Raw genomic sequence first — 27,643 nt, 5'->3', positions numbered from 1 at the left:
AAACTGGAAATCGAAATAGACTCGGTATATATTCTATTGGATTTTTAATTAACATAAGACTGAGTTTTAAAGCTTTTAATCGAAATTTTCAAGATATTCCACCTCGATTCCCAAAAAAAAAACCTCCCCTTGACACTGGGGTGGGGTTCTTATATAGAACCCCGTAAACCCTAGATCCCTTTTCGTTCTTGTTGTGAGGCGAGCCCAAATGGAAGGGAAAATCCCTCCAATATTGACCGACCAATCACGAGTGAGTATTCAAACTCACAAAATGGACGAAAATCATTAAAATGGCTTCAGATTGAAAACAGAAAAAGAACGAAGAAGGCAACTTACAACGGTTGAAAACTGACGGGGAAAGGACGAGCATTAATTTCCTTTCCCCGAAATGGTCCATACATGGCATGAAGGAACAAAAAACTTATGTGGATTTACTATTCGCGTCGGGTAGAGAGAGAGAGAGAGGAGGGGAAAGGGAAAAGAGGAGGCAGGATCTGATTCATTAGGTTTAGGTAGTGAAATGTAAAGGTGTGGGCCGGGTTCAACCGAAGGGGTAATGGGCTGGTCTCATATGGATACGGATTGGGCTGATCTGAAAAATATTCGCGGGTTGATGAATTTAAAAACATGGGCTGGGTCATTGGACGAATGGGCTTCTAAATTTGAATGAAGGACCCATTTTAATTAACTATATATTAACGCGTGCTAAAAATTACCTAATATAAAGGTATATATTGTTAGTACTCAGATAAAAATAAAATTATATGGTATCATAATAGCCGTGCGATAATATTTTAAAAGTTTAATAGTAAGTAGATGCTTTTGTTTAATTATACAAAATAAATGCGATGCGTGTGTGCATAAGACGGTGATTAGAAAATGTTAAAAGTGATCATAATGTAAATCATAATAGTAATGGTAATGATAATAATAATAATAATAATAATAATAATAGGCAATGACTATAATTGGATAATAAACGGCGGTATTAATAGAAAACTAATTAAAATTGCGGCAAAGTATAAATGACTATTCTTAAGCTACTTAAAAATATTAGAAACGCAAATAAATATTTTTTGAAAGGAAGGCGAAATAAAATTGGGTGTGAACATATCTAATTAATGATGAAGTGGGACTTACCTCAACTCCAAGTTAACCGAATCATTTTAAGCCTTTCAAAAATCCCTCATCCAAACACTGTCTTGCTGACAGTTGGATATCTAGTAAAGTACAGCTTGCTAGGTTTTCTCTTAACAGAAAAGGGGGGGGAAGTATCAAACCTTACTTAAATTGAAATAAAGGCACCAAAAACCCTTTTCTCTCTCTATATACATATCTCTTCACTTATTATTCATCTCTGTTCTAGGGTTTTTGTTTTGCCTTCTCCAAATTTCTCCAATACATAAAAAAATGAGCAACACTAAAGACAACTTCAATGTTGCTGATCTAAGTGCTGGTATAACCTCTATCCATTTAAAGAATTTATCTTTTTAGTTTTTATGTATATTTGCTAGTGTAAAATTTTATAGGATTCTTGAAAAGATGAGATTTTTGATGCCTTTTTACTGTAATATGGACATATGCAAGCAAAAAATTGTGGGGTTTCTTCAAAAGATGAGATTTTTGATAGGGGTATTTTTTTTTTTGAGGTAAGATTTTTGATAGGGGTAAGTGTTAAAACCTATCCAGAAAACACCTTGTAAGCTAAACTTTAATTAAGACTTCAATTATTTTTTTTAGTTTTATGTATAGTTGCTAGTGTAAAATTTATGGGTTTCTTGAAAAGATAAGATTTTTGATAGGGGTAAGTAGGGTTGTTCACAGTTTTGGTTAAAACCAAAATCAAACCGAAAATTTAACCAAACCGAATAAAAAACTGACATTTGGTTTGGTTTTAAATTTTAAAAACCGATAATATTTGGTTTGGTTATGGTTATATTAAAAAATAACCGAATAAATAACCGAACCAAACCGATAAATTATATACATAAATTTTATAATTATTTATATGTATAATATTAGTTTTTCATAAATAATTATAAATATTTTATCCCTTTTAATCATTAATTTGATTTCTGGTCTACTTATTTCACATGATTGTTTAAGGCCCGTGTTTTTAAGAATATGTTCAAGCCCATGTCTTTAAGTCTTTTAACTCTTTAAGTGTTAAGTGTAAACTTACTAACATAAGCTCACGTTAGAGTCTAATGTCTTTAACTTAAATTTTTAGCCTTTCTTTGTCAGCCATTTGATTTTAGGTTGTTTCTTCTTCTTTTTTCGAATTTATACCTTTTGTTTTTTCTTGTCTGAATGGGTCCTAAACGTCTAATATTTTTCATATGAAAAGGACAGAGGTTGTAGATTTGGAGATTCCTATAGAAGATGCTTCGATAACATCAGCATTTGCTGCAACTCAAGCACATGGTAATGTCCTAATACTTCTTCCGTGGATAATCCTCCTAAAAAGCAGAAAAGAACAACTCCTTGTAGTCGAGACCCTAGCCTTGGGGATAATGATAGAAAAACATCTGAAATTTGGGATCATTACAGAAAGTTTTTTTAATAAAATGGGAGAATTGAGGGCAAAATGCAAGTACTGCCCCAAAGTTTGGGATCATTACACAAAGTTTTTTTATTTCATATATTTTCATTTTAATTTTAGGTAGTCTTTATGTTTAATTAATATGTATATTTGTAACAACAATTAAAAGCTCCTATGCTCTACTTTATTTCCAGGTATGTATATTAAGATGACAAAATTGGTGCAGCCACTACTTAGTTAGTTTTTAGCTTTATATGTAGTAGTTTATCAACTTTGGGTAACTTGAGTACGACACTATCACTAATAGTGAAAATGTTTTTATGATGTATGTTCCACCTTAAACTATAAATAAAAGATATCGTTTGAATTAAAAAAAAAGACATGTCTTTTTTAACTTTTTTAATGTTTACTGATAAGTCTCATGGCTGCTAGTCATAAATCAAAAAATCCAACCAAACCGACAATAACCAAACCGGTGGTTATTATTTTATTTGGTTTGGTTATGGTTTTAGACATTTAAAAACCGACTAAATTGGTTTGGTTATGGTTTTAATCAATAACCGACCTAAACCGAACCATGAACACCCCTAGGGGTAAGTGTTAAAACCTATCCACAAAACACCTTGAAAGCTAAGCTTTAATTAAGACTTTAATTTTTTTAGTTTTATGTATATTTGCTAGTGTAAAATTTTATTAGATTCTTGAAAAGATGAGATTTTTGATGGCTTTTTACTGTAATATGTAAATTTGCAAGTAAAAATTTGTGGGTTTCTTCTAAATAAGAAAATATTGATGGGGTAAGTGGTAAACCCTGTCCACTAAATTTTACCCCCAGAAGACTTGTATCTTTTTAGTTTTATGTATATTTACTAGTGTAAAATTTTCAGGGTTTGTTGAAAAGATGAGATTTTTGACTGTATTATGTAAATTTGCAAGTAAAAATTTGTGGGGTTCTTCAAAAGAAGAAAATTTTGATGGGACTTTATCTTTTTAGTTTTTATGTATATTTGCAAGTGTTAAATTTTCAGGGTTTCTTGAAAAGTTGAGATTTTTGAGTGGCTTTTCCTGTATTATGTAAATCAATTAGTGGGTTTCTTCAAAAGATAAGATTTTTGATAGGGGTAAGTGTTAAAACCTATCCACAAAACACCTTATAAGCTAAACTCTAAGAGCCTGTTTGGATGGGCTTATGCCTATAAGCTGTTTGCAGCTTATAAGCTAAAAAAAATAAGTTGGGGTAGTCTAATTTTTTTTTTTTTGGGCTTAGAAGCTGTTTTCAGCTTATAAGCTGCTTTAGATAAGCTAAGTCAAATGGGCCCAATTATTTTTTTGAGCTTATTTTAAGCACAAAATGACTTTAAGCTGGCCAGCCAAACACTCAAAAAAACTGAAAACAGCTTATAAGCAACTTATAAGCCAATCCAAACGGGCTCTAAGTAAGACTTCATTTTTTTAGTTTTATGTATATTTGCTAGTGTAAAATTTTCAGGGTTTCTTGAAAAGATGAGATTTTTGACTTGTTTTTATTGTAATATGTACATATGCAAGGAAAATATTGAGGGGTTCTTCAAAAGATGAGATTTTTAATCGGGGTAGTTTTTTTATTTTTTTATTTTGAGGTAAGGTTTTTGATAGGGGTAATTGTTAAAACCTATCCAAAAAACACCTTATAAGCTAAACTTCAATTAAGACTTTTTTTTTAAAAAGTTTTATGTATATTTGCTGGTGTAAAATTTATGAGTTTCTTGAAAAGACGAGATTTTTGACTGGTTTTTACTGTAATATCTAAATTTGCGAGTGAATTTGTGGGTTTCTTCAAAAGATGAGATTTTTGGTGTGGGTAAGTGTTAAAACCTATCCACAAAACACCTTATAAGCTAAACTTTAATTAAGACTTTATTTTTTTTTAGTTTTATGTATATTTGCTAGTGTAAAATTTTCAGGGTTTCTTGAAAAGATGAGATTTTTGACTGGTTTTTACGGCACTATGTATATTTGCAATTAAAAAATTTGTGGGTTTCTTCAAAAGAAGAAGCTTTTAATGAGGTAAGAGTTAAAATTTATCTATAAAAGACTTTATAGCTTACTTTTATGTGTATTTTGCTAGTGAAAAGTTGTGGCGTTGTCTAAAAGATGAAACTTTTAATGGGGTTCAAACCCTTAATACACAAAGAATTAAACTTTGTTTATTTAGTTTTATGTATATTTGCTGGTGTAAATTTCAGGTTTTCCTGAAAAGATGAGTTTTTTAATGGGTTTTTACTGTATTATGAAAGTTTGCTACTGAAAAGTTGTGGGTTTCTTTAAAAGATAGAAAGTTTTAATGGGGTTCAAACCTTAATACACCAATAGTTAAACTTTATCCAAAAAACATTTCATATAATTACTTTTGTGTGTAAAAATTGGTTCTTTAAAAGCACACACTGTTTAGTATTGATTTTTGTCTTTTGTTGGTTTTCATTTTTTTGGTGTTATGCATGTGATTTTCTCTAATTTAAGTCCATTTTGCAGCTCTAAATGCTGGGGACAGAGCAGACCTTGTTAATGTTCTCAAGGTGAGTTTGTTTGTTTGTTTACATGTTTGTGTGGTTGTTTTGTTTAATTTAAGTAGTGATTTTCTTGATTGTTTTGCAGAATAAACTTCAGGACCTTACTGGGAAGCACACAAACTTGCTTGAAAATTTGACGCCCAATGTTAGAAAGCGTGTTGAAGTTCTAAGAGAGATCCAGGCATGTGTATTCTATACACTACTATTGTTTGTATATGGTCATTGGTATCTTTTGGCTATTCATCTGATATTTGTATACCATCTAGTTGGATTTATGTGTCATTATTATCTCTTACTATTTAGAAAATTCCATTGACTTCCATAGTTTGCCACTGTTAAATTCTACTGACTTTTCGTTTCAATCTGTGGCCTCTTTACAGTACCATGTGTTATTCATTTAACTTTTCAAGGCTGTTCCAAATTGTAAATGCTACCAACGAATACAACCTTTTAATTAGAATGGTTAGTTACTAATCAGAATGGGCACCGCCGTTTAGGAATCTTTTAAGTTTTCTTTTTCTTCTTTAAAAATTAAACTTAATAGGATAGGACACTTCGGATTCATGGTTCATCTGTATCCAAACAAAGGTCATTACAAGTCAAACTACGTTTGTATTCCAGAAGAAGTTGATAATATGGAACATCTTGTATTTTATCAAGATTTTTGTCCGTCCATTTTTCAATTTGTCTGATTCTGATCGTGATGTTATATATACCAGCATATCCCTTTGTTCTTTGAGTTGTGAGTGAAATATAACTTTTGCCTCTTAACGTGATTATTTTGCGTCTTAAGTATCTTCTATATTCAGAACATATATTGTTGGGTAGTCACGTCATTTTGAGTTATTTAGGAAATTATCTCTTTGATTCACAAAATATTATGTCTTCTAGTTTTCAAATTAGCTTCACCTTTTTTGAGTAAATTTTAGTATCTCGGTAGTTGCCTATGTCTTTCTTTCACAGGTTCTTTGTCGTTTAATCTCATTGTTTATCTGTGCAACCTTGAATGTTGACTTCTCTTTCTCTTTCTCTTAAATTCAGTCTCAACATGACGAATTGGAGGCAAAATTTTTTGAGGAGAGAGCTGCGCTTGAAGCCAAATACCAAAAGTTGTATCAGCCTTTATATACTAAGGTTTGTGATGCCGCATTGCTGCTGCATTTGCTTTTGCTGGCTATTATTTTGGTGGCAGCTATTTATGTCAATTTCTCTTGATTATATACACCATTTATCTTGAATTAATGTTAAGCAAAAACTGAACATATGTAGAGATTTGATATTGTGAATGGAGTTGTTGAAGTTGATGGCAGTGTGACTGAGGCAGCTGCAGCGGACCAGGAAGAAGATGCAGTGGGTATGTTAAAAATATCAAGTTGGGTTTATGTTTGTTTCTTTTGTGATCAGTGTTCTCTACATTTGGCTTTTGATAGAGAAAGGAGTCCCTGATTTCTGGTTCACTGCAATGAAGAATAATGATGTTCTAGCTGAGGAGGTTAGTTGTTGATCATCAAGTACTTCATGTTGCTAATTTTTGGAAAACGGCCAAATTTATCCCTCTCACATATATCCTCCTTTATACTATGGCAAAAGTTACCTCCACCGTTAAAGAGAATTTTGAAATACACCCTCAAATTAACGGAATCCCCTTTTGATTACCCAATTTCACTTGATTGCCTGTTAATTAGTGACCTGTAACCAGTTAGCCACCTAACCAATTCCAGGTTTTACTTGCATTCTATGTTGTTTTTCATTTTCCTACCTTAATTTTGGATTCCCTCTGCTCCATCGCTGTCCTCACATTTCTCTGTCTTTTTTTCATCATTTTGTGAATAACGCTTTTCTATAATCCACTGTTAATAAGACTACTTTTTATGCCCTTTATTGTCTCTAATTGCATTATGGGTAGTTAATTGCTGGCTTTTATGGTAATGTTTTGGTGGCAATACTTAGGCCGCAGTTCCATAGTATTAATTTATGATGTAAAGCTGTGACTTTTGGATGAGTTAAATATTTATCTAGCAATAACAGTGTATGGGTTTTATATATTAACTAAAAGGCCACTTGTAGGTAATTTTCTGTCCGAAATTAAGTGTGTAAATCATTCAAAATGTGCTGAATATTTTAAAAAAATGTAACACTACTAACGGACACAAATTAAATCTTCACATAATGGATATAAATCACATATTCTTTTGGATATGTAAATATAAGGGATTTGGTATTGGTTATGTGGGTTATTGGTCAAGGGCTAATGCGTACACCAACAACATACCCAGTGTAATCCCACAAGTGAGGTCTGGGGAGGGTATAATGTACGCATATTTGATAACTTTCTTAACAGTGGGGGTAATTTCTGTCACATAGTATAAGAGAGGATAGATGTGTGATTAATATATTACCTTTTCCCATAATTTTTTTTATCTAGCAAGTTCACCTATCTTAACCTGATCAAATTCTTTTATTTACAGATCACAGAGCGAGATGAAGGAGCACTCAAATTTCTCAAGGATATAAAGTGGACCAGAATTGATAATCCTAAGGGATTTAAGCTTGAATTTTTCTTTGATACCAATCCGTACTTCAAGAATACTGTGCTGACTAAAACATATCATATGATTGATGAAGACGAACCGATACTTGAGAAGGCCTTAGGGTATGTGACATATTTAATCTGTAGCCAAGTTTTTTGATTTGATTTATTAGCCTTTTTTTTTTTTTTAATTTTCAAACGGCTTCTAACTGTTGACAATCTATAGGACCGAGATAGAATGGTATCCAGGAAAATGTTTGACACAAAAGATTCTAAAGAAGAAGCCAAAGAGGGGCTCAAAGAATGCCAAGCCTATTACTAAAACAGAACAATGTGAGAGTTTCTTCAACTTCTTTAGTCCACCTCAAGTTCCAGAGGACGAAGAGGATATTGATGAAGATGCTGTAAGTATTTTATTTTCTTCGCTTGTTAAGTATCTTGAGGTTATTGATGCAGATGCTGCTAGTGTTTTATTATCTTTTGAGGTTCAATTTGAATAACATTTACTCTCTACTTCTTGGACAGGCTGAAGAACTTCAAAGTCTGATGGAACAAGACTATGATATTGGGTAAGTTGATATGAAAATATCAATTTGCATGAGCATGATTAGGACTGGCAAAATGGTTTAAAAAACAAGTAACCATCCAATCCGCCCCAGTAGACATGTTTCAGATAACTGACTCTTTAAAAATGGATCAGATATGGATATTATCCACTAAAAATGGATATACAGATGGATAGTATGGATATCCATATTATCAATATCCATTTGTTAGCTTGTTATTTTTTATGAGTTCTTGCTTTTTGTGAGTCTAAGAGGGTGTTTGGATTGGCTTTTAAAAATAGCTTATAAGCTAAAAGCTAAAAGCCACAAGTTGGTGGCTTGGATATTTTAACTCATTTTAATCCTTGTTAACTATGGGTGGGTTGGATATTTTATCCATTTTTGTTTAACCCGTTTTCGATCCGCCCATATGCAATCCGACCCGACCGTTTGCCGCTCCTAACCATGATTATAATTTCCATTTGAAGTGAATATTGCAGCATCCAGAATATAAATTACTGAAGGAAGATGTAAAAATTTACTAAAGGAAGATGATGCTGATATCTGTATTTGCTCAATTTTCAATCTGCCCATTAGTTGCTGAGATTCATATCCTGATTGTCTATGCAGATCCACTATTCGAGATAAGATTATTCCGCATGCGGTTTCTTGGTTCACTGGGGAAGCTGCCGAAGATGATTTTGCTGACTTGGAAGATGACGACAATGACGATGATGACGAAGAGGATGATGATGAAGATGATGAGGACGATGAAGATGATGAGGATGAGGAGGATAGCAGTACCAAGAAAAAGGTACTTAGTTCTTTGTTTAGTGTCTAAATTTTATATTTCGAGTTGGCCATGAATACTAACCTTTTCCCCCTTTTTTTTAAATGTCACTGCAGTCGTCTTCTGCTGCGCGCAAGGTATGAACGACGGACTCATTTTTCTCATTTGAAAGTTCTTTCATATGCTCACTCTCTGACTTAATGCATCAACAACCCCTTAAGCTTGCAAGTAAATTTTATTTAGACACTCGAACTATGGCTCGTCTAAGTTGAGAACCTGAGCACATGATAAAATGTTCCTTATTAGACACTTTCAGTTCCTATTGTCATAACTTGAACCGGAAGTGTCTATTAGGAAAACTTTATCACGTGTTTTCAATTGAAACAAGCCATAGTTTGAGTGTCGATGTATGAAGCATTTCTCTCTTGTAAAACTAGACATACTGAGTTGTTTATATTTATGTCGCAGAGGAGTGGTAGAGTACTTGGAGCAGATGGTCCAGCTGGTGAGAGGCCACCAGAGTGCAAGCAACAGTAGACGTTTGCTGGAGCTGGCTATGTGATATTTGTCTTGAAAAGATGGATGGCAGAGAAGAGATCCTGCAATTTTGTTTGCTTGCTATTGTTCCAGTAATGTTAGAACAATCTTTTAGTCATTTTTGCTATATTTTCTGGTTTATATTCTTTCGCTTTTGCCAGTTTGCGCGTTTATATTCTTGGGGTAGTAGATAGGAAGTGTGATGAATATTGTTGTGTACTCTTATTGAACTGTTTGGTGATTCCGAAATCTGAAGTATAGCTTTAGTTTTAAGATATTTGTCTGTTATCCGAGTAAGATGCCTTCATTCTTTCCTTATGTCTCTTAACATTTTCTAGCTACTGTCTCAGAAATCTGGAAAATTCAAGTCATTTTAAAGTTGTATATGGTCTGCCAAAAAAGTTGAGATCTGGAGTCCTGCTCTTACTTTGGAAAATCCTCATATTCCTCTCTGCCCACAGTTGATATATACTCGCAGCAATAGACATCCTATAGATGCACGCATTGATCGAGTTCCCGCTTGCCCTTGTTGTAGCATATTGTAGTTCATCCTTCCATTCGAGTACAAACCTTCTAATTCCTTGCCATGCCAATATCTTAGCCCAAATACCTTCTGAAAATGCACAGGCGAAGAATAGGTGATTTGCAGTTTCTTTCGCCACATTACATAGGGGACATATAACTTCTTGAGTAATCCCCCATGAAGCCAATCTATCCCTAGTAAGCAGCCTGTTTTGGGCAGTCAAGTTTAGCACAAAAATCCACTTGGGAGAACCATCATTGTTGCAAGTGAGCTTCTTCCAATGGACTTTTTGGAAATTGCCTCTCATTTGGACATACATCTTCTTTATAGAGAAAGAGGGCCCTCTCAGTATTGCCTCTACATCCAAACCAGCTTCCAACATATACGTTCTTGCCTTGATAATTTTCTGGACCACTCATGAGGCTTGCTTAGGGACGGCCCAGTCGTGCATATACTTCCCATAGTAGGCATTGATCCAGCGAACCCAAAGTCTGTCCTTATTGCTCAAACACCACAAGAGCTTGCATATGGCTGCTCTGTTCCATGTCCTTAGCTGCACTACATTGTATCCTCCGGCTGTTTTAGGATTGCAGACTGTCTCCTAGGCTAGCAAGGCTTTTTTGGATTCATCGGGCCTTCCTGTCCATAGATAAGTTCTACACTTCGCCTCAATCAATTTCAAGATTTGCTTAGGTAGTACAAACACCTGTGACCAGTACACTTGGACCGAGAATAGCACTGATTTTGTTAGTTGCAGCCTGCCTGCGTAGGAGAGAAATTTGGATGTCCATGTACAGATCCTGGCAAGTATTCTGTCCACTAAAGGTATGCATTGAGTGATAGATAGTCTCTTTGTGCTTAGAGGAACTCCTAGATATTTGAACGGGAGTTCACCCCTAGCAAACCCAAGTGCTTGTATGATTTATTCCTGCTCCTGCGGAGGCACTCCTCCAAAGTAAATTGAGCTTTTGCTAGCATTGGCAACCAGCCCAGAAGCCTTTGAGAAGCAAGTAAAGCAATCATATACCATCTGTACTGAGCCGAGATCACCCCTGCAAAATAATAGAAGATCATCTGCGAACCCCAGTTGTACTATATTGAGCTTCTCACATTTGGGGTGGTAGTTGAAGTTAGGATCGTCTTGAAGGGTCTTCAAAATTCTTGCGAGATACTCCATACTCAGGACAAACAGATAAGGGGATAGTGGGTCCCCCTGTCTCAGTCCCTTTAGTGCTTTGAAAGGTTCTGTGGGGCAGCCATTTATGAGAATAGAATAGGTAACAGTGTTCACACAAGTCATAATCCATTTAACGAATTTTCCAGGGAAGTTCAGGCTAGTTAGGATCTGTTCAAGGTATACCCACTCCACAGAATCATAAGCTTTTTGCATGTCCAATTTGATCATGCACCTAGGGGACACTCCTTTCCTCCCATACCCTTTAACCAATTCGTGACTAAGGATAATATTATCGGTAATCACTCTCCCTGGCACAAAGGCAGCTTGACTGCTGTCCACCAACTCATCCATTACCCCTTGTAGCCTGTTAGTCATAATTTTGGAGATAATTTTGTATATGACTGAACAACACGATATAGGCCTGTATTCTTTAATTGTCGTGGGGTGTTTGACCTTTGGGATAAGGGTGACTGAGGTGACATTTACAGGTTTATACATTTCTAAAGACTCAAAGAAGTGGAGGACACCTTTAGTTACCTCATCACCTATAATAGGCTATGCTGTTTTGAAAAAGTGAGAATTGAACCCATCACTTCCAGGGGCTTTTTGGTCGTCTATTCCATTTAGAGCCTGTAGGACTTCTGCTGCCTGTACAGGAGCAATGAGGCGTAATTGTTTGTCTCTATCTAGAATTCTACGTCTTTTCATCACAGCTAAGTTAATTGCAGGCAGTGTCTTAGCAGAGGAGCCCAATAGAGTCCTATAGAACCCTATACTTTCATCTTCAATCCCCTTCTCTGTGTTGATCACATTTCCATTTGTGCTTACCAAGCTCCTGATCATGTTTTGGCTGACTCGATTCTTTATTGAAGCATGGAAAAAGGCAGTATTAGAGTCCCCCAACTTGAGCCATTGCACCCTGGATTTTTGTTTATATACACTCTCTTCAATGGTACTCCATTTCTCCAGTTGCCTCCTTAATTCTTTCTCTGCCCCGAACAGTGCACTCGGTGTGTTCATGCTTCTCATCTTCTCTTGCATATCCTTCAACTGTTGCCTGGCAATTTTTACCCTCGTGTCGACCCCCGCAAACGCAGTGTTGTTTAGGTTCTTGAGTGCCAGTTTAACTCGTTTGAGCTTGTTCCAAACTGGTGCCAAACTAGTAGCTGTTTGAGTCCCCTAGGCTTTTGACATGATTAAGAAATTCGGGGTGTTGTGCTAGGTGGTTGAAAAATTTAAATGGTTTGGGCTTCATCGGAGGGTCATCAAATTTGACACATAGAGGGGAGTGATCAGAAAAATAAGGGTCCAGCACAGAGGCTTCCAGTTGGGGATATTGTTGCATCCAGTCTGAATTCACAATGGCTCTATCAATCCTACTCATCACATGTCCATTGGTCCACGTATAATCCCTCCACACAGTTCTCATCTCTGTCATAGCAGCATCAACTAGGAACTGATTGAAATCTCTGATGTCTGCCTCCACCACAGGATTACCCATTACTCTGTCCTCGAGCGCAAGTACTGCATTATAGTCACCCATTCTTCGTCTATGGTTACTTCATCTAAATAGTGACAATGTTTCTGGTATGCATGCAAGCTTCTCTGAACCATCCCCTCGGCGGCGAAGTTTGAATTTTTACTAGGAGAAAAAGTGACAGGATTGGACATCTATTATATATATACAAAAAGAAGATGCTTGATCAAAAAAATACGTACATAAAAAAAAACTTTGATCTAGTATATACAGGGTAATCTTTTGGCGAAGGGGATTTATTGCGTCCCTGGCTCCATCCTTGCCTCCTATTTTTTCTTGTTATTGTTAAGGCTTGTGGTGGTTGGACAGTATGACCAGAAAGCACAACGGATGAAGGTTTGAAACATGTTCAAAATATTTTCTTAAAAAGCTATATGTGCTCCATCTTTTTATGAGATTAATGCAAAAATCTTTAGTGGATATATGACAGAGCTTTAAGTTTCTATACAATGCAAACAGTGGAGAACTATTTTAGAAAAGCAAAAACCATTGATTTGATCTGAAACAAGACCATTTGTAGTCATGAAAGAGAAGGAAGGAACTTTTTGCAAATATGAAAGTTAATGTTAGGAAAAGAAGGTGAATTCTGAAACAAGACCATTTGTAGTCATGTACTACTGGGATGATTACAAAATAATGAAAGAATACATCCTTTCATTGAAGGACAAATTCTCTTTTAAAGCATTTTATTTTCTTGTAAGTTTAATAACCTTTGTATTGTTTGGTTTGACTATATGGTACTGGATAATAACTTGTAAGTTTACTAAAATACCTTAACTCTTAATTAGAAATAATTTATATATATTAATAAAACTCAGGTAAAGAATAACATAGGAATTTTAAAAAATAAGTAGGTAGTGGGTGGGGGAGGAGTGGGTGGTGTGAGGTGGGTGATTGTGAGATGAGAGTGGGGGTAGTGGGTAGTAGGGTGGGGGTGAGTGATTGTGGGGGTGGGGTTGGGTTGTGGTGAGGGGGGGTGGGTAGTGTGGGATGAGGGTGGGGGTGAGTTGTTGTGGGGTGGGATTGGGCGGTGGTGAGGGGTAGTGGGTGGTGGTGAGGGTAGTGGGTGGTGGGGTGGGTGGCAGAGGAGTGGGGTAGTTAGGGGTGGGGGTGGGTGGTAGGGCAGGGGTGGGGTTGGGGTGAGTGGCGGGGGTGGGTGGGAGCGTGGGGCGGGTGGGGGTGGGATGGGGTGGATGGTGGAGTGTATAATGGAGAAATGAAATACGTAACCACGAAAAAACCATCAAATCCGTGATTTCAAAAAGTGGGACTTTTCAAGGTTATATAACCATGGAATGAACCACGGGTTTACAACACCATACCACATAATTTTAAGAACAATAGAAACAAATATGGTTTCCTAGAAAACCATACATTAATGAACCACGGGAAACCACCATCCAAACGGGGGGTAAGCGCTTCGTTTGATTAGCACGGTATTTAAGAAATAAAGAGAATGGTCCAGATGTGTATAATGTACTAAAATGTCATTTGAATCTTTTGGTTATGAACTGGGCATAAAGTTGTCACGGAATTGTTAACTTACTAAATATAGAAAGAAACACTTTTTTGGGACAGACAAAAAAAGAGATTAAGACACTTAAATTAGGCTGGAGGGAGTACTAATCTTCTCTGTAGTCCCTAAAATTAATTTGTATTTGAATCAGTTTAGGATTGAAAATTTTGCAAGAATGAGCACATTTTTAGTTTTGTAAACAGCTTTTTATAGTTTGATTAACATTAACTTTGGAAGCCCAGTTCAGTGAATTTTAGTTTAGCCCTTTTATTTTAAGCAATCAATTATTCATGCATCTTCAGTGATTTGGAGTTCTATTAGTAGGTTAAATTCAGCCAAAAGTTTGGAGTTTTTATTACTTTTGTTACTAATCTTTTTCTGTAATTCATGAGACTAAATTAATTTGTATTTGAATCAGGTTAGGATTCAAAATTTTGCAATAATGAACTTATTTTGAGGGTAAACATCTCTAAGGGCATTTCAGTTTTCAACCATTTTAACAGAATAGAAACACGCTGGTACCTTTTTATCTTGTTCTCTCTTGAGCCAAGGGTCTTTCGGAAACAGCCTCCTTACCTTTCAAGGTGGGGGTAAGGTCTGCGTACACTCTACCCTCCCCAGACCCCACATTGTGGGATTCCACTGGGTATGCTGTTGTTGTTGTAGAAACACGCTAGTACAAAACATATCAACTGCTTCTTATTAGTTTCAACATTTCTAGTCAAAAGAGGCGGATCCAGGATTTTAAGGAGGTGTTTGGACATGAATTGAGTAATATTTGAAAAGCTGTTGTATTTGAAGTTAGGTTGAAAAAGGGTATTTGGAAGTTTGAACTTGTGTTTGGACATGCATTTCACTTGAAAAACAATTGAAGTTTTGTGAGGAATTCTTTTTACTTGAAAAACTTTTATTTCATGTTTGGAGTGGAAAACTGACTCAATGTGTAACCAAACAGGTTTTTGAAAAAAAGAACTTGAGAAAAGCAAAAAACATTTGTCCTAACAGGCCCTAAGTTTATGGTTCCAGCACTAGGCCCTAAGTTTATGGTTTCAGCACTAACTTTTTTTGTTTACTGGGTTCATACATATTAGGTGAATTTCTTACTACAAATACAAGGTTTGGGCCAAAACTATTGAGGTCTGCCGAATCCGTAACTTCTATTGTGGTTCCGCTACTGCTAGCCAAACACTTAAACTGTTATTGATAAAATTAGCTTCAGCTCTTGATAAGCTTATCGGCTACTTTCAACCAGTTAAGCCAACTCGGCTCATAATATCCCACATAGGGTATAAACCGCATGAAAAAACAAGAGCTTATAAATTGAATTGCTCTACGCATTGTCATATGTTTTTTATTCTTTCACGAGCCAAACTAATTCCATCTTGGCCACTCCACTAAGTGTCTTAAGATTTAGCACTGAATGCTCAGATTCTTCCACAACTCCCTTCATTCGAGAGTATAGTATAGGTGGTTGGAGTTTTACATTTGCATTGGATAACGGACTGATTTTTGATACTCTAACATTGGCAGATAAGGATGTAAAGGCACCTAATGTGTTTGAGAGAGTTAAAGAAGAATTTGAGGCAGTGTTGCATAGTGAAAAACACTCACATCACCATCACAAGGAAACTCACGGGCTGCGTAAGGATATTGATAAGAACACACCAATTAGTGATGTGAAAGCACCTAATGTCTTTGAAAGAGCCAAGGAGGAAATCGAGGCTCTTGTTCAGGCAATTCATCCTAAAAAGGAAGATCATTGTCATGGTTCAACTTCGGACGTCGACAAAAGGTTTCAAGAACGGGTTTTCCTATAAAAGATAGAGAACAAATGTTACTGAGGATGTTAAGTAGTTAATTTTGCACTAATTTGTTGATGATCTGCAGGACTAATGGGACGACGGCTGAGTTGAAGACACATAAGCCAGATTCTCTTTCAGGTTTGAACCCTATGATTAATCTTCGACGGATTGTTTTAACTCCCAAGATTCATGATTATAATCACTTAACAAGTGATTAATAAACAGTGTTGTGACTCATGTCACCTTATACATTTAAGTAGTGACTCGTGTGTGTTTTTGTGTACTGCTTTTGCCCCGTTCTTTAAAATGATTAAACTTTCCTATTACAATTAGGGTCATTTGGTTCGAAACGAGGTCATCCCAGAATCATAATCTAGAGATTATAATCCCACCTCTTATACGGGATAAGATCATTTCAAGATTTTGGTAATACTTCCTCTGACCCAAAATACTTGTCACGTTTCACTTTTCGAGAGTCAAAGTATATAAACTTTGACCAAAATTTAAGATGTATTTTTCGTCATATATATAATGGAAGAATTGCAACTTATAGTACTTTGTCGTATAGTTTCAACAACATCATACCCAGTGTGTCCCACAAATGGGGTTTGGGGAGGGTGGGGTGTACGCAGACCTTACCCCTTCCTTGTGAAAGGTAGAGAGGTTGTTTCCGATAGACCTTTTCGTATAAGTTTCCGATTATCTAAATGTTAATATTAAAATATTAAAGTAATTTTGTTTCAAAAATATTAAAGTAATCTAATCTAATTTAACTCCGAAGATTAGTCAAATGGACCCTCGAGAAGCGAAACGTGACAACTATTTTGGGACAGAGGGAGTACCAATAACCAAGTGGTGGATAAACACAATCCCAAATTATCCTCAACCCGGTAATCAAACGATCCCTTAGGGAATTAGATGAAAATTTGCAACAGACTGATCAAGAACACTAGCACCATTGCGAGATAGCTCTGTAAAAGTTCCATTTCCTTTTAGGCTTCATCTGCTTCGGTGGAAAATGTTCTGTGGAACATTTTTTCTAACTTCTGGTGTTTGTTGACCTTACATTATAGAAATAGGGGAGAACTATTTGCTCTCAAGGAGAGAAATAGTTTACTTTCAAAACTCTTCTATATGAAGAGTATAGTTTCCTTCAAATTCTGAACTATAAATGCTGAAACTTTAATTTAAGTTAACTGCCACAGACCCTCAAATGGGGAACTTCCCTTGATTTTTGAAGTGGGAGATGAACCTCTTATAAAGCAAGGTCAGGTTATGCAATCTTGGTGCTGGCAGTGTCTATTTCAGCTTCCATTGGGTAGACTTTTGTTGGATCTTGTATCAAAGTCCAAATATAGTGAATCCACCCCCTTGTGTCCTTAAACATTATTTGCTAAATCCGTTGTCGGTAAGAGCCTTTAGACTGATAACATTTGATGTTTTAGAATTAGCTAATAGTGTTATACGTCTAAATCATTTTGAATTTGAATCGATGCTCATATAAACCCATACAATCTGGTCGAAAGTGTGTGAGTTTTGGGTTAGACATAAAATTCATGGAAGATTGAGTTTTGGCTTCAGGGAGTGTTTGGCATGAAGGAAAATGTTTTACTGGTACCACTAATTTTCTGATGTTTGGTATGTTTGCAGAAAATATTATCCCACAAACATTTATATATAATTTAGGCAAACACTACGGCAATGGAGGGGGTGAGCTGGGCTTTGGGTTGGGGGGGGGGGGGGGGGGGGGGGGAGGGGGGAGGAAGGGAATGGAGGTGTTGGGGGTAGGGGTGTGGCGGTGTGGGACGGGGAGATGCGTGATGCTGGGGGGTGGGGGGTACGGGGAGAGGAGTGTTGGGGAGACAATTAGCATAGAATGCACTTATGTTTTCCTCCATACCAAACACACCTTTAATTTAAATGCTTACATAAGTCTTCTGGTGGCAAAAAGTTTTAAAGGTGGTTATGAACACGGGGACAATTAAGTAGGACAATGTCCATAGGCAAGGGAAACACTATAGCAATTGCGAAGGCAGAGTTGTTTTACTCCCCGTGGTTGAGTGATGGGAAGTTCTTTCACTTCCATCAAATACCATGAACATCAAACCTAACTTGCTTCCTCTTTCACGTAGAACATCTCCTACAACAACCATTTTTTGGGGCATAATACAGTTTATTTTCAACCAAATGAAGCTTTTGATTTATTTGAAAATGACTGGTTTGTGGTGTCATATTATTATACACTATCTGGTATTGTTAATTTTTTTTGCTTATCAGAAACAATTTAGAATGGGAAGAACTTCCACTATGTTTGTTCCTTATATGCAACATGTGACAATAACTGTTAGTTTTTTTCCGTCTTTTTGGACCGAACTCTATATTTATTTGTGCATGCTTTACCAATAACGCAAAGGTCAGTTTTCACATCACACTTTCGGCTAGAGGTTCAAGTCCATCTTCATCCTCTGATCAAACTGTGGTTCTGTTTAAGCAGAGAACAAAGAAAAGGTGCATAATCACAATGAAAGGGTCGAGGAAACGACAGGAGCACATTTGCCCGGACAAAAATCTCCACGTCTTCATCACAAAGAAACTCACGGAAGGAGTGATGATATTGATGAAAATACACCAATTAGTGAAGTTAAAGGTCCAAATATATTCGAACGAGCCAAGGAAGAAATCGAGGCACTATTTCGCTCAATTCATCCAAAGAAATAATCTAGCAGTGCTATTCAAAGAAGGAAAATGGATTTGGACATTGATCTTGAAAGCTTGGCAAAAAAAAAAATCTTACCTCAAGGTCACGAGAGATTGGTTTTGGTGGAGTTTTAATTGTTTTTACTCTTTGATTCACAATGAGTTACTTCTGTTGTATATAAATTTGTGTTGAGATACCCAATTTTTCCTGCTTCTTTTAATCTTTTTTCTGAAATTTTTCTCTTATTTCCATATTTGCTTGGGTGTATCTTTTATCAGTGGATGTGTATCCGTACAAAGTTTCATGATGTAATGCCTTATTTTGCGACTTTCATCCCAAAAATATAGATGTGAGGTGTTTGTGCATGCAAAATTAGTAATTCTCACTACTCTTGTGAGACAATTTGATTCCTATATATTGATCCAACCACTGATATTGTTGCAGTAGGAAAGATTGTTATTCTTTTCATTTTTTGTGTTGTGCATTTGATTATATGCGTAAGTGTGAACCAACCTTATTTTTTTGTTGATAAGGGGACCGTAGTCACTACCCTTCGTATGCGCACAAGTGAAATTCTACTTAACAGACTGCGAATCAAATAGGAGGCATAAACCGCTCTTAGCAAGTTCTGTGCGACAAGCTCCGCCGAGAAAGTTTGCATTTGGTTTCAAACTTGAGACTCCCAATTTGGGAGATCACCAACTCAACCACCCTTGCGCTTATAAAGAAAACAACTTGTTAGAAGGCATATGTGCTCAATTTTGTCTACTTTTAAGGGTGTATTTGCCTTTTTAAACTTATAATTCAGCAAATAAGATAATTGATGGTTATAAAGAAAACAACTTGCTAGAAGGCATATGTGCTCAAGTTTGTATACTTTTTTAACTCATGAATCAGCTAATTAGGTTAATTAATTCAATTAAATTAAGGGCATGTTGGACCGACAATTGAATGGTCAAGATGTATATGTATTAAGCTATTAGCAAAGAGTATATTTACTTAATTTCAAATACTTTTAGAACTTATTTGAATTTTTTTATTTGAATTTTTTCCGTTCTCATTTTTAGTTGGTAGATCCATAAAAGTAAAAGGTCAAAAAAGTACCAAACACCGTATCAAAAAATTATTTAGAAGTAAGATAATATTATAAGTCATAACTTTTACATGTATTTTTTTTTTTTAATAAAGTGAAGCTTGTGTTCAAAATAGCTGTACTTTTAAAACTAGAACTTTAACTATTCTTTTCGACTTTAACCTTGTATTATCTTACATCATTCAATATTCGTTTTGAAACACGATTGTTGAGATCCACACTAGAAATTTCTACTTTGAAAGTAAAATATTGGGATAAGGCACTAGTGATCCTGAACTTTGGCCCAGGTTGCTGCGACACACCTTTACTAGGATCTTATTATCCCCCCCCCCCCCCCCCCCCCCAAATAAATTAAATGTCATCCTAAGTGCTGAAGTGGCATAGAAAATCAAACATTTGGCAGGCAGTGAAATACCTGCGCTGCCACATGTATTTCACAATTTTTTTTTAAAATCTATTTCATTTTATTCTTTTTTGTTTTCTTTTTAATTCCAAAATGTAATGGAGATATTATTTTATATTTAGAAAAATGAAAAGGACAATTGTTATTGTTATTATTTTTGTATGAGCTTGAAAAAGAATTAGAGGTGTTGAGCATACTCGAAGGTAGTTGAAGTTTTAAAATTGAGATTCAAGTGCTAAACTCATTCTAGATCCTTAGTTGTTGATGAGATTCGAAAATGAAGAAAAAAATTTCGAATTCACCATTGTTGAACCTTAAAAAAAGCTTGAAGAACAAAAAAATGGGTTTGTCAAAATTCTTGGTTGTTGGCCAAATTGATTATTGGGTTTGGTGATGATGTTGTTGTGAAGTTGTAGTTGAAATTTGAGCTTGATTGGTGCTGATTTAGCTGAGTTTTTGTTGAATTTCGAGACAAAAATTAGATTTTGAGCTCTTGAAAATGGGGATGAAACGTTCTTGAAAATCAGCATTGGAATTGACACGTGGCCATTTCGTATAGGTTAGAACCTTTTTTTTAAGTTCTCACACACTTGAAGGAGGTGTCCTCACGCCCTCCTCCACGTCAGCACATAAGCTGCAAAAAAATACAGAAGAAAAAAGTTTAGCTAGATAACAAAACTCTTGTAAAGATAAGATATGTCACAATAATTTTAGCCAAAGTTCAGAGGGATACTAGTGTCTTATCCTTAAAATATTTTTTAATATAGACACTTCACTCTCAAAACTAAAATTTCAAACATCCTGTTATACCCCATTTTAAACGGGTCAAAATCGGAGTACAACATATTGGTGATTCCTATTCGTTTATTTTTAAGGAGTTGTCACCTAATTATTTTATTGGTGAATTAGGACACCTAAGTATTAACGAAAGCATAGCTAAACTAAACCTCCGTTAATGGTCCGCTTAACTAATGTGATTCTAGGTAAGGGTTCTTCGTTATCCTAAAGGGAAGAGGTTAGGCATCCTTTAAGATTCGCTAACTACGATTAACCGGTCAAACTTAGGTTATTTAATTAAGACTAAAAAAATACAAATATAACATTTTAAATGTTTAGGAAAATAGTTTGTAAATGTTATCAAGATTTCAAAAAATGGAGAATATAAGGCATATTGACAAAAATAATATTTTTAAATTTTATGGATAATATAAGAAAAAATATTTCATCTTAAGTAATTAAGTGATTAAGTAAAAGATTTGCATTTGATAACACAATGGGTTTAATACCTAATACTAGCTAAATTTAATGAATATAAAGACATAAGTGGACATCATAATTAAACAAAGGGATTAACTAATTAAGTCTCAAATGAAATGAATGAGGCATTATAGACAATCTTATCTTATGCGTTTAGAAAATTGTTTTTATATTTTTTTTTTAAACAAAACAAAGAATAAGTATGCTATTTTTTAAGTATTCTAAATTGAAATATCATAAATTATTGTAAATATGTTAGGTACGTTGTTGTTTTAAATTGTGTCATAGAATAAGTACGTTATCTAAATTTAACTACCTTAAATGCGTTATTTTAAATAAATACGTTATTTTTTAAGGTATTCTAAATTCAAATATCATAAATTCTAAATTGTTTTAAATACATTATTTCTAAGGCAAACTCGAACTCTAACTACCCATTATCATCAAAACTGTCCCCCACTAATTCCGCTAGGATTCATCTAAGCTAAGAAAACAAAAATAAGGTAAAATGTTAGTCATGCAATACAAATCAAATACGCAAAATAAAGTAGAGGAACAAATATAATCAAATGGGTTTGGCCCATTTTAATGCTGCTGCGATCTGTTCTGCCATATGGGCTTTGGCCCAAAATCCCTTTTCTGCACGGCTGATAGGGGGGTGACTTGAGAGGAATATTACGTTGGGCTTTAGCCCAACACCGAATGCGGGAAGAAGACGCGTCCCTTGGACTCATACGAGAGGGTCATGCATAAAAATGAAAGAAAAATGATTAGTATGTGTCTAGATACTCAGTAATGCAAAATTTCATAACTTAAAGAAGGAAACTTCAAATACCATCACGTAACAGTAAGAAGATTAAGATTAAATTCGGCTAAGGCGAACAATTTATGTTCCAAATAAGTAACTAAACAAGAATGGGCAAATTGGGTTGAATTTCAAGTTAAACTTCCTGTATACGTAGAGGCCTAATTTAGGAAGAAGAAGAAAAGGCCCAAATTTAACAAGAGTAATTTATCAATCAACCACGTAAGGAATGATATGCCATATATACACAGATATGCCAACTCATATACTCTGGAGTATATGTGACTGAATATAACTTGTATATGCAAGGACATCCACTCAATACCACACACAATCAATTAGGCAAAAGAAGAGTTTAAGGAAAATGTACTTAAGGTCGTGCATATTTCAGAGTTCCCAGTTAAATACAATAACAACATATGCAGGAAAGAGAGACAATACACCAAACAAGTTTAGGACAGAGGGACAATATACCAAACAAGTTAAGATATACATAGCATACACAACCTCAATTAAACAAGTACTGCAGAATTATTTTAAGAAAATAAACCCCTGTAAACAAAGCATGTAGGCAGGTTTTAGCAGCATACTCACTAGTGCAAAACACAATACTTTGGACTAGATTTTCATCCATTTTAGACTATACTTAATGCACATGAGCAGAGAAACAAACACACATAATTATAGGTATGAGACACTCAGCATGGACATAGCATTCTAAACTTGTCTTCAAAATTCATTTTAGAATCCAGTGTCACGTCTATTATAAATGCAAACATGTACCATGTAGATGCACTTTTTACTCATAAGATGCTCTCAGTTAAAAGGGGTCTTAAAGGATTTAAACAGGTTCGTATCAGACACAAAAGGGCTTCAATCACATATGCCTTGGACTAGAAAAAATGACTTATCATGCACATTTGATTTCAGAAACTAGTTTAAGTGATAGTTCTATGTCGGAATCCATCAAAACAAGACTCTATACCACTTGTATTCATGCTTCACAGATTTAAAAGTCAACATAACATGTGACATCATATACATCATCTCCAAGTAAAACTAAGATGATAAACTAGAAAAGACTACTTATTTTAGAAGGCATTTTCACACTTAAAAATGGACAGGACCTATTTTAATACTCACATTTTCCTGACATACTCTATTGCATAACTGTGATTAGTCTAGTATAGAGATTCCCTAGCCACATATATTTAAATACAACAATCATATGCTTAGACATGGACCATGCTTGAACAAAACAACATACTCAAAACCTTAGTCAAAACATAGATATACTGTTCATACAGTAGTAATGGCCAAAATTTTAATCAAACTTTCATTATTCCACTAACAAAACATGAAAATACATAGATATCTGAACTTAGAGGGATATATAAGGGTTAATGGTATAGGACTAGTCAAGTTATGCAAAGAGTGACATTCAAATAACGAATGCACTTATAAGCCCTTCCCATGAGCATTCAAGTAAACAATGTTCAAACTTAAGCAAGGTTTATAGGCATGTAAGCAGTAAACTCAACTCAAATCAAAATATTCATTTTTACGACATTAACCAAACCAGGCCAGATTTTTAAAGGCGCTCATTCATAACTTCAACAAATACCAGATTTGGCCTTCCTGAAGATAAAAACAAACCAGAACCATATGTCTTAACCACAAGTAATCATTGTTATCTCAATAACAAACTGATATGCCTTTACTATGCTATAATCTCAGCAATCCATGTTACGGTGTCATTATTAAACTACATTAAACAACATTAAAAAAATTCAAATTCACCATTGTTGGACCTTAAAAAAGCTTGAAGAACAAAAAAATGGGTTTGTCAAAATTCTTGGTTGTTGGCCAAATTGATTATTGGGTTTGGTGATGATGTTGTTGTGAAGTTGTAGTTGAAATTTGAGCTTGATTGGTGCTGATTTAGCTGAGTTTTTGTTGAATTTCGAGACAAAAATTAGATTTTAAGCTCTTGAAAATGGGGGTGAAACGTTCTTGAAAATCAGCATTGGAATTGACACGTGGCCATTTCATATAGGTTAGAACCTTTTTTAAAAGTTCCCACACGCTTGAAGGAGGTGTTCTCACACCCTGCTCCACGTCAGCACATAAGCTGCAAAAAATTACAGAAGAAAAAAGTTTAGCTAGATAACAAAACTCTTGTAAAGATAAGATACGTCGCAATAATTTTAGCCAAAGTTCAGAGAGATACTAGTGTCTTATCCCTAAAATACTTTTAAATATAGACACTTCACTCTCAAAACTAAAATTTCAAACATCTTGTTATACCCCATTTTAAACGGGTCAAATCGGAGTACAACATATTGGTGATTCCTATTCGTTTATTTTTAAGGAGTCGCCACCTAATTATTTTATTGGTGAATTAGAACACCTAAGTATTAACTAAGGCAAAGCTAAACTAAACCTCCGTTAATGGTCCGCTTAACTAATATGATTCTAGGTAAGGGTTCTTGGTTATCCTAAAGGGAAGGGGTTAGGCATCCTTTAAGATTCGCTAACTACGATTAACCGGTCAAACTTAGGTTATTTAATTAAGACTAAAAAATACAAATATAACATTTTAAATGTTTAGGAAAATAGTTTGTAAATGTTATCAAGATTTCAAAAAATGGAGAATATAAGGCATTTTGACAAAAATAATATTTTTATATTTTATGGATAATATAAGAAAAAGTATTTCATCTTAAGTAATTAAGTGGTTAAGTAAAAGATTTGCATTTGATAACACAATGGGTTTAATACCTAGTACTAGCCGAATTTAATGAATATAAAGACATAAGTGGACATCATAATTAAACAAAGGGATTAACTAATTAAGTCTCAAATGAAATGAATGAGGCATTATAGGCAATCTTATCTTATGCGTTTAGAAAATTGTTTTTATATTTTTTTTTAAACAAAACAAAGAATAAGTACGGTATTTTTTAAGTATTCTAAATTGAAATATCATAAATTATTCTAAATATGTTAGGTACGTTATTGTTTTAAATTGTGTCATAGAATAAGTACGTTATCTAAATTTAACTACCTTAAATGCGTTATTTTTTAAGGTATTCTAAATTCAAATATCATAAATTCTAAATTGTTTTAAATACATTATTTCTAAGGCAAACTCGAACTCTAACTACCCATTATCATCAAAACTGTCCCCCACTAATTCCGCTAGGATTCATCTAAGCTAAGAAAACAAAAATAAGGTAAAATGTTAGTCATGCAATACAAATCAAATACGCAAAATAAAGTAGAGGAACAATATAATCAAATGGGTTTGGCCCATTTTAATGCTGCTGCGATCTGTTCTGCCATATGGGCTTTGGCCCAAAATCCCTTTTCTGCCCGGTTGATGGGGGGGGGGGGGGGGTGACTTGAGAGGAATATTACGTTGGGATTTAGCCCAACATCGAATGCGGGAATAAGACGAGTCCCTTGGACTTATACGAGAGGGTCATGCATAAAAATGAAAGAAAAAGGATTAGTATAGGTCTAGATACTCAGTAATGCAAAATTTAATAACTTAAAGAAGGAAACTTCAAATACCATCACGTAACAGTAAGAAGATTAAGATTAAATTCGGCTAAGGCGAACAATTTATGTTCCAAATAAGTAACTAAACAAGAATGGGCAAATTGGGTTGAATTTCAAGTTAAACTTCCTGTATACGTAGAGGCCTAATTTAGGAAGAAGAAGAGAAGGCCCAAATTTAACAAGAGTAATTTATCAATCAACCACGTAAGGAATGATATGCCATATATACACAGATATACCAACTCATATACTCTGGAGTATATGTGATTGAATATAACTTGTATATGCAAGGGCATCTACTAAATACCACACACAATCAATTAGGCAAAAGAAGATTTTAAGGAAAATGTACTTAAGGTCGTGCATATTTCAGAGTTCCCAGTTAAATACAATAACAACATATGCAGGGAAAAGAGACAATACACCAAACAAGTTTAGGACAGAGGGACAATATACCAAACAAGTTTAGATATACATAGCATACACAACCTCAATTAAACAAGTACTGCAGAATTATTTTAAGAAAATAAACCTCTGTAAACAAAGCATGCAGGCAGGTTTTAGCAGTATACTCACTAGTGCAAAACACAATACTTTGAACTAGATTTTCATCAATTTTAGACTATACTTAAGTCCATAACTTATAGCTAACTCTCAACTTAATGCACATGAGCAGAGACAAACAAATACACATAATTATAGGTCTGAGACACTCAGCATGGACATAGCATTCTAAACTTGTCTTCAAAATTCATTTTAGAATCCAGTGTCACGTCTATTATAAATGCAAACATGTACCATGTAGATGCACTTTTTACTCATAAGATGCTCTTAGTTAAAATGGGTCTTAAAGGGTTTAAATAGGTTCGTACCAGACACAAAAAGGGCTTCAATCACATATGCCTTGGACTAAAAAAAATGACTTATCATGCACATTTGATTTCAGAAACTAGTTTAAGTGATAGTTCTATGTCGGACTCCATCAAAACAAGACTCTATACCACTTGTATTCATGCTTCACAGATTTAAAAGTCAACATAACATGTGACATCATGTACATCATCTCCAAGTAAAACTAAGATGATAAACTAGAAAAGACTACTTATTTTAGAAGGCATTTTCACACTAAAAATGGACAGGACCTATTTTAATACTCACATTTTCCTGACATACTCTATTGCATAACTGTGATTAGTCTAGTATAGAGATTCCTTAGCCACATATATTTAAATACAACAATCATATGCTTAGACATGGACCATGCTTGAACAAAACAACATACTCAAAACCTTAGTCAAAACATAGATATACTGTTCATACAGTAGTAATGGCCAAAACTTTAATCAAACTTTCATTATTCCACTAACAAAACATGAAAATATATAGATATCTGAACTTAGAGGGATATATAAAGGTTAATGGTATAGGACTAGTCAAGTTATGCAAAGAGTGGCATTCAATAACGAATGCACTTATAAGCCCTTCCCATGAGCATACAACTAAACAATGTTCAAACTTAAGCAAGGTTTATAGGCATGTAAGCGGTAAACTCAACTCAAATCAAAATATTCATTTTTAAGACATTAACCAAACCAGGCTTGAATTTTAAAGGGGCTCATTCATAACTTCAACAAATACCAGATTTGGCCTTCCTCAAGATAAAAACAAACCGGAACCATATGTCTTAACCACAAGTAATCATTGTTATCACAATAACAAACTGATATGCCTTTACTATGCTATAATCTCAGCAATCCATGTTACTGTGTCATTAT

At 34.8% G+C, this 27,643-nt stretch overlaps 4 protein-coding genes across 7 annotated transcripts; 2 read left to right on the top strand and 2 right to left on the bottom strand.

The window, feature by feature from the left end:
- Positions 1 to 1,274: 1,274 nt before the first annotated feature.
- Positions 1,275 to 9,770, top strand: LOC132636888 (nucleosome assembly protein 1;2-like). Of its 4 annotated transcripts, none has more exons than XM_060353950.1 (13): positions 1,275 to 1,456; positions 2,353 to 2,424; positions 5,054 to 5,097; positions 5,189 to 5,272; positions 6,133 to 6,225; positions 6,361 to 6,445; positions 6,522 to 6,583; positions 7,560 to 7,744; positions 7,848 to 8,025; positions 8,147 to 8,190; positions 8,797 to 8,980; positions 9,073 to 9,093; positions 9,425 to 9,770. In XM_060353950.1, the coding sequence occupies exons 1-13, from the start codon at positions 1,411 to 1,413 to the stop codon at positions 9,491 to 9,493; spliced, it is 1,167 nt and encodes a 388-aa protein (XP_060209933.1). In that variant the 5' UTR covers positions 1,275 to 1,410; the 3' UTR covers positions 9,494 to 9,770. The 4 variants fall into 4 exon arrangements, with proteins under 4 accessions (XP_060209933.1, XP_060209935.1, XP_060209934.1 ...); XM_060353949.1 differs by having other exon boundaries at positions 1,276 to 1,456; positions 5,177 to 5,272; XM_060353952.1 differs by lacking the exon at positions 2,353 to 2,424.
- Positions 9,771 to 9,861: 91 nt separating this feature from the next.
- Positions 9,862 to 10,398, bottom strand: LOC132637997 (uncharacterized). Its single transcript, XM_060354997.1, has one exon. The coding sequence runs from the start codon at positions 10,396 to 10,398 to the stop codon at positions 9,862 to 9,864; it is 537 nt and encodes a 178-aa protein (XP_060210980.1).
- Positions 10,399 to 11,748: 1,350 nt separating this feature from the next.
- On the bottom strand, positions 11,749 to 12,736 carry LOC132637995 (uncharacterized). The gene is made up of 2 exons (XM_060354996.1): positions 12,472 to 12,736; positions 11,749 to 12,359 (listed from the first exon to the last, which is right to left on the bottom strand). Exons 1-2 carry the CDS (start codon positions 12,734 to 12,736, stop codon positions 11,749 to 11,751), a joined length of 876 nt encoding a protein of 291 aa, XP_060210979.1.
- A 2,829-nt stretch (positions 12,737 to 15,565) lies between these two features.
- Positions 15,566 to 19,154, top strand: LOC132637994 (uncharacterized; the record flags this gene model as incomplete). Its single annotated transcript, XM_060354995.1, has 3 exons — positions 15,566 to 16,038; positions 16,134 to 16,186; positions 18,543 to 19,154. Coding segments are annotated over 3 exons (750 nt in total), but the record flags the coding sequence as incomplete, so codon positions are not given.
- Positions 19,155 to 27,643: the final 8,489 nt, after the last annotated feature.

The sequence above is a fragment of the Lycium barbarum genome, chromosome 4 (genome assembly GCF_019175385.1).
Source record: "Lycium barbarum isolate Lr01 chromosome 4, ASM1917538v2, whole genome shotgun sequence".
Lineage (NCBI taxonomy): Eukaryota > Viridiplantae > Streptophyta > Magnoliopsida > Solanales > Solanaceae > Lycium > Lycium barbarum.
The sequence above is the reverse complement of the archived record's forward strand: the minus strand, read 5'-3'. Positions and strand labels throughout refer to the sequence as shown.